General features: G+C 26.3%; 1 protein-coding gene across 1 annotated transcript in view; it reads left to right on the top strand.

Annotated features, from left to right (window-relative positions):
• The window catches only part of LOC107452531 (serine/threonine-protein kinase 40), a gene marked incomplete at its 5' end in the record, with an annotated part of 29676 nt that extends 16399 nt beyond the window's left edge, over positions 1-13277 (top strand). Inside the window, 4 exon segments of the mRNA XM_043049548.2 lie at positions 1644-1812; positions 5317-5461; positions 9087-9209; positions 12777-13277. Coding sequence (XP_042905482.1) covers positions 1644-1812; positions 5317-5461; positions 9087-9209; positions 12777-13110 — 771 coding nt within the window. The 3' untranslated portion in view covers positions 13111-13277.
• Positions 13278-13499: the final 222 nt, after the last annotated feature.

Below are 13499 nucleotides of genomic sequence, written 5' to 3'. Positions count from 1 at the left end.
TTAATTTGACATTTTATAACTTTTCCCATGATTCATTTTATTTATTATGCAATTAATAGATTTCTACAGATTATACTATTATATAGCTGGAGTATTTCTATTCAGAACCTGGCTAAGGCAGGGGCATATTGTTCCAAATGTTGTCTATTATCAGGGATAGAAATTTAAAAAATTTATTCACTGTCTGTTTACATCTCTCCGTTAGATTTTTTTTTTTAAGAACTTAATAAAGTGAATTTATTTTTTTAAAAAAATACATACAGAGGTGTGTATGTCACAGTTATAACAAAATATGCTATTTTGTAACAATAATGAACATGAAACCAAAAATAATTAGTAGTAGTCCAGGGGACTATTACTTATTTTTAATGATAATTAGTAATTATAATAATAAATCATTAGTGATAAAATACTGAATTCCTGACTGAGAAAATAACAATAATAGTTGTAATATGAAAAACGAATCCTAACTTTTCTTAAAAAATGATTGGTTTTTTTTCTTCTTCCCCCTCCATAGTTATTTCTACTTTTGCGTGGAGTTATTATTTTAAGTGTTCCCACCTAGAAATATTAACTTTCTATTTAAATTTGATTTAAAACAACCAAGTTATTTTTTGCAATCAATGCAATGATATGTATTAAGTACTTTTTAATGTTAATCATTTTTTTTGTGGAAATTATGAGAGATAGCTATAATATTAAATAGAAATAAAAGTTAGTTTTCAGGTTTTTAAGTGGTAGCTTAAGCAGCAAATGTGTTGTCTGTTATTTTTATTGCATTGTCTCTACTGTGAAAAGCATAGTATTTAATTCTGTTATTTTTTAAGAAGTTGCACTGTTGAAATTATTTATTTTACCATAAAATGCAACAACAACAAAAAAAACTATATATTGGAATAGTTTTAAATGCACTCAATACACTTAATTTAACTTATACTTTATTTAAAAAATCTTTATATTTTAGTTTATTATATTTGTTATTTGCTTTTCTAAACCTTCTTTTCTTATTACAATTTTGATATATCCCTTTTGTTTTCTTTTAAAGTGTGTAAATTTTAATAAAATTGGTTTAAAAGTTTTTGAGAAATCAAATCTGCCAACATCAAAAATAAAATTTTGAGAAAATTCTTTTTTTTCCCTCCTTCTTTTCCAGATATCATGTCTTACGGAAAGGAAATTTTCCAAAAGTTCTCTATCTTTAAAGTTATATTTTAATTAACTTTACTTTATTTTAATTAACTTAACTTAATTATATTTTAATTAACTTAAACTATAAATTCTTGACTTGCTAATTAAGTAGCCTTCTAAAATTTTAAAAAATTATTTGAGATTATTTTTTTTAGCAATCAATTTTTCTAAACAATCAATGAGTATACTTTATTGTATGCATGAAAATAAAGCTAGACAATCTGAGTGAAGCTGCAAAAACAACTGAACCTAAGCATTCTGTTTCAATTTGTGCTTTGACACTAAGGAAGGCTCTTGATTATAGAACTGAAACTACATTTGTTTTCGTGGCTTTATTTGTTCTTAATCCTCATTATCTAGCTTTACAATCAATTATTAAATTATTATCTCAAGTTTTTAATGTTTTTGCGAGCTCATTTTATTCATTAATTGAATTCAAACTTTATGTTTCTTAGGAGAATGTGGTTCATCGAGATTTAAAATTAGGAAACATAGTTCTCAATCAGCACACGAGAAAAGTGACTCTAACAAATTTCTGCCTGGGTAAACATTTGATGAATGAAAATGATCTACTGAAGGATCAGAGAGGGAGCCCTGCATACATTAGTCCAGATGTTTTAAGTGGTGAGTAATTGTCCCTTTAAACATAATGACCCTTTTTAGGGACGTTTCTAAAAATGCTATTGGTATAATGTTAATAATACCTGTTTATATTCATGGTGCGTAGCGTTTTTAAAAAGTGCTTAAAGGTGCTTATTTTCGTTTTTTAGAAGCCCTTAAAGTTTTCTTTTTTTTCATTGATATTTTTAAAACGTGCTTATTTTTCCATTTTCGAAAATGAGATTTTTTTTCTTTACCATGCCAATTTTCACCACGTATTATGCAAAAGGATGCTTTTCACATAGTTCTATGCAACGTTTTTACAATTCATTCAACCACAATCCATTTCGGCCTATCGTCAGTCCATAGCGTATGCAACCGCCTGTCTAAAACATTAGGGTGTGTAACGTTTCTAGAAAGTGCTTATATTTGATTTACGTTTTTTAAAAGCCCTGTAAAGTGCTTTTTTTATTTGTGGTCTGAATAAAGTGCTTAATTTTCTATCTTTTAAAAGTAGACTTTTTTTCTTTGCCGTGTCGATTGTCATTCTAAATTACAAAAAATTCATGAAGAATTTTCACAATTTTCGTTGTAATATTTATCAAAAAATACTTATTTTATCATGATTATGTAAAGTTTTTGAAAATGTTTTTGAAATTTATTGATTTTATGTTTATTAATTAAGAACTTTAAACAAGAGAAANCGTGTCGATTGTCGTTTTTAAATTACAAAAAATGCGTGATTTTTCGCAATTTTCGTTGTAGTATTTATCAAAAAATACTTATTTTATCATGATTATGTAAAGTTTTTGAAAATGTTTTTGAATTTTATTTATTTTATGTTTATAAATTAAGAGCTATTAACAAGAGTCAAAAAAATTTTTTTATTCCAGCACAGATCCTAATTATAATTTTTTTTTTTGGAAAGTGTTTAAAAATATCTTTGAGTGCTTAAAAAAGTACTTAAAAGGTGCTTATTTTTTGTTTAAAAATCTGGCTACGCATCCTTATATTGTTTTTGAAACTAGCAGATTCCTTTGTCTATCATTCAGAAATTTTATGGCCATTAAAAAAAAAAATTTTGAAGTTATTTCATTTTTGAGAAGAAAAACAGTAGCTCTTGATGCTAATCTTGAAGAAAATAATTAGGAATTGTTACAGTTAGGGAAAAATGCCTTATACATCAGTTTTGATTTTGAGTCATATTGCGAGCCCTTGACTTAAGAGCCAAGAAAGAAAAACGGGGTGAAATTTAAAAGTTTGACTTAAAACATCTTAGTCTAGGTAAAATGAATGAATAAATCTTTGTGGGGAATATCTTGGTTTCAATACTACTTGCCTTCAAATTTATGTTACCAGTAGAATTATTTCTGCACCATGTGATTTGTAGCGAGCCTTTTAAATTTAAAGCTCCAAAAGTGAAGCGTGTTTTAACTATACCCTAAATCTTCTGACTTTTCAAATGCTGAAGTCGACAAGTTAAGCATGGATGAATACTGGAAATTCCTAGAATGTGAGAACATGAGCGATGGAGCGTTTACTAATTGTACATTTAAAAAAAATTGGTGACCCAGTGTCACAAATGTGTTTATTCCTCTTTTATATCTCTAAATCTTTTTTTTAAATAAGTGTGTTCATTTTTCTTTTCTTTTTGCAGTAAGTAAAAAATTTTTAAATTAGTGAATTTAAATTAGTGAATTAAATTAGTAAATTTAATAATTTTTAATTTCTTTATTACTTTTCATGCATTTTCAAGTCATTCTTTGATATTTTTTCTTGACTCCAGTATCGTCTTCCTGATGCTCAATCAAAATTCTTCTGTATATAGATTTTACTGTATATAGATTTTTAAAAACTCATTTTTCATTGGAAATTGTTAAATTTATGAATTGACAAATCACATTAATGTTCTGTGGTTAAATATTCTTTCTGGAAATAAGAAGAACATAGAATTCTCTTTGTTTCCATTCAAACAGAACATTTGATCTGATCGATCCAGCTTCTACTCTACATAGATTTTTTGAAAACTTATTTTTCATTGAAAATTGTCTTAATTTAAGAATTGACAAATCACATTGATATTCTATAGTTAAATATAAGCCAGGGTGATCATTCTTTCTCGAAATAAGAAGACCATAGAGTTCTTTGTTTCCATTCAAGCAGAACATTTGATCTGATTGATAGAGATTACTCTACATAGATTTTTTGAGAAACTCATTTTTCATTGAAAATTGCTTGAACCTAAGAATTAACAGATCACATTGATGTTATATGGTTAAAACTGAGTTTGATCATTCTTTCTGGAAACAGGGAGAACATGGAATTGTCAGGGAATTTATAAATAACAATGGAAAAACTGGAGTTTTCTGGAAAGCTCACTAACACCCTGAAAATTCTTGTAGTATAATGTTTGTTCATTGTTTTACTGTGAATGAGTTTTATTCTATTGTCAGGCAAAATATATTTTTTTATTTAACCAGTCATATCTTAGAAAAAATAGTTAGTGGTGCTATCATTAATTTTTCGTATTCCTATAATACTCTATTTATTTTATTCTATTATACGTACTTTATTTTATTGTATTGATATTCCCATCCTATTTTAATAAATAGCTCCATTTAGCAAGCATTTCTTTTACTAAAATTAAATTTCTAACATTAAGATTAACAACATTTTTGAAAATTAAATCATTTCTTGAGCTTTTAATATAATTAATAATAGATTTGTTAAATGGAAAAAAAATTATAATATGAAATAAGAAATAATTTTAGATTTTGAAAAGTAACAATTTTAGTTTTGAAAAAAAATCCTGCATTTATACATAAAATTTTAGTAGTATATATATGTAATTTTTCGAAATTACTATTGAAAATATACTAATTTAAATATTAGAAGTCTGTGAAACTCTTCAAATTTTACTTTGGAAATATCTGAGGAATATTGGTTTGTCTGGTACTTGCCCTGAGACTATAAACTTTTTTTTTAAACAGAGTTTGAATGTAATCAAAATTCCATTTAACATGTGCATTATTCTTACAATTCTAGAGTTTTGATCTTAACTTATGGTTTTAACATGTTATTTGGATACAATAATTTTAAACAAAGAAAGTAGGACTTAAAATGTTACATAAAATGTATGATATTTATGGTTTTTTGTGTACTCTAGGTAAGCCTTACCTTGGAAAACCCAGTGATATGTGGGCTCTGGGAGTCCACAGATCACTGGGACTTTGATCTTAACTTATGGTTTTAACATGTTATTTGGATACAATAATTTTAAACAAAGAAAGTAGTACTTAAAATGTTACATAAAATGCATGATATTTATGGTTTTTTGTGTACTCTAGGTAAGCCTTACCTTGGAAAACCCAGTGATATGTGGGCTCTGGGAGTCCACAGATCACTGGGACTTTGATCTTAACTTATGGTTTTAACATGTTATTTGGATACAATAATTTTAAACAAAGAAAGTAGTACTTAAAATGTTACATAAAATGCATGATATTTATGGTTTTTTGTGTACTCTAGGTAAGCCTTACCTTGGAAAACCCAGTGATATGTGGGCTCTGGGAGTCGTCCTCTTTACTATGTTGTATGGAATATTTCCATTTTACGACTCAGTTCCTCAAGAATTGTTCAGAAAAATAAAATCTGTGGAATTTACCATTCCAGGGTAAGTGCTATGTATAGAAGTTATTCATTTTTTAAAAATAAATCCTACTTATCAGTTTGTTTCCTATTGCATTTTATCAATTTTTATACTACTTCAAATATTTATTTGAAATTGGTGCGCTGGTTGCTTAATGTATTGCATTGCAGTGGTTACTAAAAAACAACCATTTAAAAAAAATTCAAACCAGTTTGAATTTTTATTATATTTATACTCAATTTTATATGTAATTCTATCTAGTCAAGTAAATGACATCAACTATGTCTGACCATTCTGTTTAAATAAAATAAAAAAATATTTGTTTAATGAAAGTTTACTTTGGATTAAGATTTTTTAATTGTGTCTTTATGTTTGTGTTATTTAAAACTAACTTTAGCTCGAACAACGTAAAACCCAATTTTAGAAAGAAAAAAAACTTTATTTTCGTTACTTAAAAAGAACGATTGCAAAATGGTTTTTTATTTTAATTTTTTGACAGTATGTATATAAGAAAAAATTAGAATAGTGTTTTATAGATTGAAATAACTTATTTATTGCTCTATTTTTGTAATTTTATATTAAATTAAATGTTAAACTATGAGAGAATACCTTCTTTCAAATATAAATTCAAATATTTAAGTCAATATTATTAAACAGGAGGTAGGAAAAATATTTTAACCAATACTACACTAATTCAAATTGGAACAGCGCACAAGGCAGCTAAAACCAAATTCAGATTATATAAACTAGTATAACAATATAAAATTATTTAAAAAAATTTTGAAATAATTGTAAAAAAATATTAAAATAAAATTGTGTGTTTACAGAGCAGCACTTCATCAGGGGACACACTGTCTGCAAACACACAGGAGCCTTTCTGTTGTTAGTGGCAAAGCCAAAACTAACAGTGCCCCGAGGCCCCTAATGATAATACAAGCATAAAGAATAATACAAGCAATATGTGGTAATTATTATTCTTTATGCTTGTAATATCATTAGGGGCCTCGGGGCACTGTTAGTTTTGGCTTTGCCACTAACAACAGAAAGGCTCCTGTGTGTTTGCAGACAGTGTGTCCCCTGATGAAGTGCTGCTCTGTAAACATACAATTTTATTTTAATATTTTTTTACAATTATTTTAAAATTTTTTTAAATAATTTTTAATGATTTTATATTGTTATACTAGAATACCTTCTTTCTAACTTTCAAAACATTTTGAATTGTTTGGGGGAATTCTTTTTTTTCCATTGCCCACCACTTTTCCCAACATATTGGAAAAAAGTAATTACTTTTCTTTCACTGAAGCAACACTTGGAAGAAAATAATAAACTTTTTTCTATGTAGCAATAATTAATAAGTAAATAAAGGAAAACATTCAAATAATATTTAGTTTGAAATTTAATTAATGTTTTTTTAAAAAAATAGATTAGATCAAGAATTTTGAAGAAACATTAAGAATTTTCATAAAACATTTTACCTTTTCATAATAAAAACATGTCTGTATAACTTATATATTTTTTATTACCTCGTAAGACCACATTTTGTAAGCAAACACTTAATAAACTAGAACTCAAACTCTTGTTTGTTATTATAAAATGTGTTTATACGTTTTGTGGGTAGTAATTACAAAGAAGGAGATTAATGACAATGAAGTGCAAAAACACCTTTTTTTTAAAAAAAATTTCAGTATTTATTTGTTTTTCTTAACTACACCATTTGCTTTAAAATAATAATTTAAAAGCATAATAGATATTGTTTGTTTTATATTTTAAAGTATTTCATCTAAATTGTTTATGGTTTGGAAAAGGGTTTAAATCAGCCTTAGTGGAGTTTTTTAAGTGACATCATTTAATTTTTGTTTATGTTGTGCATACAACCAATAAAATTTCTCATACAAACAGTGCAATAAAATGTTACCAAACTTTTTTCTGGGGTATAAGTTTTAATCTTGATCTTCTTTCTATCACCTTTATTACAATTACTTTAAAATTAGTAAAAATGTCATTAAGTAATTGAAACTGAAGTTGCAAATTTGTATACTACGTAATGATTTTTTTTTTAAATAACCAAATTCTTATTTATACTCATGAGTTTTTAAATCGAAACTGATTTTTAAAAAATCTAATTTTCAAAATTATTGTTGATAAAATTAAATTATAGCTTAACCTTTTACACTCCAACTATTTTGAAATATGATTTAAATTAATCTAAGCACTAATTAGTTTGAAACATGTGATCCAATATTATTATATAAAAACTGATAATCATAAAATATTGTGGCAACAAAATATTAAAAATACAATGATTTTAAATTAAAAATTTTTTAATGCTAACTTTTGATGTCATTATATAGGACTCAGTGGAGTGCAAAAGATTAAAAGAATTGTGAAAATGTACTGAACTAATCAATTTTTAATAAAAGTAAAAATAAGACACAAAAATGGCTAGTAAACTTATAATTTAAAATTTAAAAAATAAGCAAATAAAAAAAACGGACAGATTTCAAAATAATTTTTTTTAGCTATTCCTTTTAACTATACAAAGTTAATATTTTGATTTTCGAAATCAAACTATCGTTGGAACATATAACAGAATGTATTAACTATCTAAACACTTTAAGTATATTATTTAAACTTTATATTATTATTATTAATAGCAATGATAAATTTGCTCTTAAGTTTCAAAATTTAGTGTTTTTATGTTTACTAACTAAGTTATTGTAAAACAAAAATGTTTGTTTTTTATTATTGTTGAAATCTGTCAAAAAAAACGTACTAAACATGTTATAACATAATCAAACACATTAAAAAAATTTCGATAGTAATTATAATCCCTTAGTTAATTATTGTCCCCTTTAAGTGCATTTTAGGAAGGGACAAGTAGTTACAAAACAATAGCTTTTGCTGAATAGATGAAAATCTATTTAATTTCTCTAATAAACTAGCCATATTTTATTGAAGTAAGTTACTACATTTTGTGCATATCAAAAATTGTTTACTAGTTAGCAGTTCCTTAGAAGAAAATTAGGGGAACAGTAATTACATTCAATAAAGTCTCACATGGATTTGAGATTAAATTAAGTTTATTAACCTGGAGAGAATCAGTATTTAAAATTAAACTTAGCAACAATTAAGTCATTACAACAATTAAACTGTTCTGTAGAGAGTGGTGTTCTTTGTAAGCTAGAAGTTATATTTTATTCAACTAGACCCGTCTATAGTGTTTTATTGGCACTTTTCACATTTGGGAAGTAATTGCTCAAAAGTTGGAAACGCATTCAAAGTGATTTTCTTGAACAAAATATACAAACTATTCGAAAAATATTGTTGATGCATATTCAAGTAGACAGTCATATTATTTTAGAACGTGTAGAGTCTCTGTAATATTATAATATAGTAAGTTATTTAGAAAATTCATAAATGTGTATTGGGGACATATGACAGAAATGACAATTTATCTACATTTTACTTGGTATTTAAAAAACTCCTAACTTTTTATATTTTAAATATATTTTTACTCTTTGTCAGTATTTCAAGCAAAACATATCATTAAATTATGAAAATAAATATTTTAATGAAAAATATTGCTTAAAGATGCAAAAGTTAATGAATTGAGAAAATAACCTATATATATTGATTCTTTATTTTACAGATCAGATGGTAGAGTCTCTGAAAGCTCTAATATGATTATCCGTAATTTATTGAATGCAAATCCAACTCAACGAATGACAGCTGAACAAGTGTTGGATGCGCTGAGTTGTATTGCAGCTACAAGGTACTATTATTATTATTTTTTCCTTATACATGGTGCGTAGCATTTTTTAAAAAGTGCTTAAAGGTGCTTAGTTTTGATTAGCGTTTTTTAAAAGCCCTTAAAGGTGCTTTTTTATGGGGTGTATTTAAAAAGTGCTTAATTTTCCCTTTTCGAAAATGAGATTTATTTCTTTACGCTGTCAATTTTTGCCACGTATTATGCAAAAGCGTGCTTTTCACATTGTTCTATTCAAAGTTTTCACAATCCATTTCAACCTACTGTCTCTACATAGCATTTGAAAATGCCAATCATTTTACATGTTTGATTAAATACTTGCGAGTCCGCATGTGGGTCTACTGAGCTGAGTATGGTGAGATTCTAGCACTCACATGTGCAACTCTGCTACATTTTGCAAGATATTCTCAATTTCAGGCTTCATTTTCCACCCTCTGAAATCAAACCAAAAAATCTCTCGATCTTTTTATGATAACTAATATAATCAAGAAAAGAGTTCTTTTGCCAGAAACTATTTGTTTTATCTTGATCATGGCAAGTCTTTGAAAATTAATTTGCATTTTGTTAATGTATATAATGCTTAAAAATATTTTTTGAGTGCTTATAAAGTAATTAAAAGATGCTTATTTTTTGTTGAAGGATTTGGCTATGCACCCTGTTTTACAGTGAGATATCCTTGCCTTTGGAATTTCTTATTTCCAGCAATATTAAAAGTTTAATTTTCTTAAAGTTTCTATTTGTTATAGGTGCTAACTGTTACCTTCTATTTTTTTGCATTTTTCCTGATAGGTTATTATGGTGCAATTGTAATAAATGTTTTATATGTTATGCAAGATAGTATGATCTTGGTTAACCATATAAAGTTTAGCTTGCATGGTATTTATGGTCAGAAAAAAATCTTTATTATTTTTAGGGTACTATATCAGAATAATTTTAATATTAAATATAGAATTTCCACCATTACTCCAATTTCCAGGAATTGCCAAATTAGTTAAAATTTTTGTGGCTTTATTCCCTTTAGACTTACTTTCTCAGTGTGTGGTATGGAGTAAGTAAAAAAAAAAATCATCATGACATAATTTAATGTTTAAAGAATATGATCAAGTAAAGGTCTTTTATCTACATCAATCTATTCTAGAAACTTTATGGGCTAAAAGTCAATTGGATAGTTAGGAAAAGAAATCTATTATAATTTTTAACATGTTGTTATTTTTAAAATCTGAATTATTAATTAGAGTACAATCAATTTATTTTTATCCTTTTTTACTGTCTGAAACAGACTAAAAAAGATTATACTTATATACTAAACATAACTGTATTGCAAAACATTATTAACAATATAAAAATGATGAATACCATTTCACATGCTTGCCTATTTTCTAATGCCTTTCTACTGATGCATATTTAAAATCAATTAATAAAAGATTTTCAAGATGTTTGATTTTCTCTCTCCTAAGAACACTTGAAAACTTCTCTTTTATTTCTGAGCGCTGCAATTAAGATGGAAATTTTTCGATATTTACCAAGAATGTAAGTCTTATTCTGATGGAAATTAGAAAATCTAATATCAAATACAGTAGTTTTCGTTTTAAAATCGATTTTAATTCGAAAATAGGTCAAAATGAATCCTGGTTATAGAGTTAATTTTAATTCAAAAATAGGTCAAAATGAATCCTGGTTATAGAGTTAATTTTAATTCAAAAATAGGTTAAAATTAATCAGGAAAATAGGATCAGTTTTGATACAAAAATTTTATTCATAGCTGTAAAGACTGTAAATAAGTTTGATTCTTTCCCATAAATCTGGAGTTCTGATTACTTAGATGGTACCATAATATACTCAAGAAATTCAGTGTCTGACCACTTCTCTTTGTGAAACTTGTCACCAAATTTACCTTTTGGAGTTCAGGAATTGTTAAATTTCATTCTGCAATTAAAAATTTTGCTTAAGTATCAAACCACAAACATTATTTCAAAAGTAAAATTTAAAAAAATACATGACTGGATTTAAAAAAATAATTATAAAAGCATTGATTGTGTCAGTTGGATAATTAACTGATAAAAACGCAACAATCAAGTTTTTTAATCCAGTGATGACCTTTTAAAAATAATCCAGTTAAAAGAAGTAAGTTAACAATAAATTTTCTTGTAGAAAATTTCATAGGTAAGCAAAGACACTGTCGTCCTTAAATATAAACTTTTGTGCAATAGAAAAGCTAAAAACATCTAAAAATATGTAGTTCTTAAATAGAAGCTGAATGTATTATTAAGCAGAATGTAAATTAGCAGAAATTTAATTACATAACTTTTTAAAAAGACAATCAAAAACATGATTAGAATGTTTACTGAATTGAACCTTTTTGGAATAATTTGAAAAATTAATTAAGGAAAAATTATTATTAATAATAATTTATAATAATATTTTAATAATAATTTAATGTTAATAATAATTTAAAATAAATTATTATTAAAAATAATTATTTTTTGTATTTATTTTGATATCTTTAATCTGTTGACAACTTTTAATTAAGGTTGTGGAGGTGAGTTTTGAAGTGTTTGACACCAGAATTTTCTGAGAGCCTGATTGCAACACAGACTCCAAATATTGCTCTATTAAAAATTTCACTGTATGCTAAGAAATAATTGATATTATGACTATTTATTAAATTAATAGATTTTAATTTCACACTTAATTATAAGTGTTTGCCTAAATAATTATCATAAGATCTGAGACTTTGTTTAACCTATATGATCTAATTTTTAACTAGCCAGAGTCAATTTTGACTCTGAACTGCCCTGCTTTTAATTCTGCTCAAACAGCTCTGTATTTGCTATCTAAATATATTATGTAAATACAGTCAGACTTCTATTTAACGTACTTCAATTTTGGAAATTTCTTCTTGAAATAACTTCCAAACAAGGAAGTGAATTTTCCATTTAACAAATTTTTCTTTGAGATCCACTTTTCCTATTCCCAAAATATTTCTGAACATTTTAAACTTGCTAATGCTTTTTATGGGGGAAATGACCTTGAATTGTTTTTCGTAGCTACTTAACTTTATGGGAAAGCAGTAAAATCCATTTCCCTTTTTCTTTGCATTTCAAACGAAAAACTCAGACAAAATTAACAAATTTTATCAGTAGCAATTAAACTTAAGAACGCATGTGGTAAAGTACGTTTAAAATTACTCTTATAATAAATGCAGCTATAATTTTGTACATCAATTTAGCTTTTTTAGTTGAAAATGTTTGTAACATGATAGTGTAACACTAGATAATGTTTTGCTCCATTCTTACTTTTCATGTAGATTTCTTTTATGGTTAAGATTTAAAAAATAGATAGTAGATTCTAGTTTACAAGATAAAGGTGTATAAATCGCTATTTTAACTATGTCTAGTGTTTATGAATTTAAAACCTGTTTTGTGTTTAAGTATTTTAAAAGATGATTTTCTATTTAACGAATTTTCCGTATAATGAATTTATTATCGGGATTTGGTGACTTCGTTAAATAAAGGTCCAACTGTATATTATTGCTACATAAATATTGTTTTTTTTTTTATAATTATTATTCAGGTGGAGTTCATCATCACGTGACAATGATCTACAAGTTGTTCCAGTTTATGTCTCCCCAACAACTTCACAAGAGACTACAAACAAGGCAGAAGACAAATCTATATCCCTACAGGGAGCAATTGAGGAGACTTCTGCCTTAGACCTCCGCTTGAATTCATCATCTGTTTATCTTCCAATCATTTCTTCACAAAAAGAATTCATTAGACCGAAGAAGAAGAAATCCCATCAAGGATTTTCTTTTCCAATCTGTCACATAAATGAAGATGCCCAACCCTTAACACAATCAGACATTCAGTCTCTGAGGCACATTTTACCTAGTACATCTCATCAGTAATGTATGCTGGAAAGTGTCAATGTCATACAATACACAGTAAATAGGACTTTGGACTTATAAATGCAATGTATGAATGAAAACTACTGCATATTTTTATTTTATCTACAAAAATATAAAAAGAGCAAATTTCATATTTTCTTTTAAAATAATAAATAAGTAAAAATCTCTTTTCTTTCTTTTTTTATCAATTTGTAAATGATCCCTTATTTTTTTCTTTTTTAAATTGAAAACAAACCTTTATTTTTGGCCTATGATGATGTATACAATGCATGGATGCCTACTACTACATATTTTAATACTGCATGCAAAAATATAAAAGGGGCAGATTTATTAGATTTTTTTAAAAATAAATATCTCATTTCCTGGTACTTTTTTTTTATCAATTTGGG

This window comes from Parasteatoda tepidariorum, chromosome 9 (genome assembly GCF_043381705.1).
Source record: "Parasteatoda tepidariorum isolate YZ-2023 chromosome 9, CAS_Ptep_4.0, whole genome shotgun sequence".
Taxonomy (NCBI): Eukaryota; Metazoa; Arthropoda; class Arachnida; order Araneae; family Theridiidae; genus Parasteatoda; species Parasteatoda tepidariorum.
The sequence above is the reverse complement of the archived record's forward strand: the minus strand, read 5'-3'. Positions and strand labels throughout refer to the sequence as shown.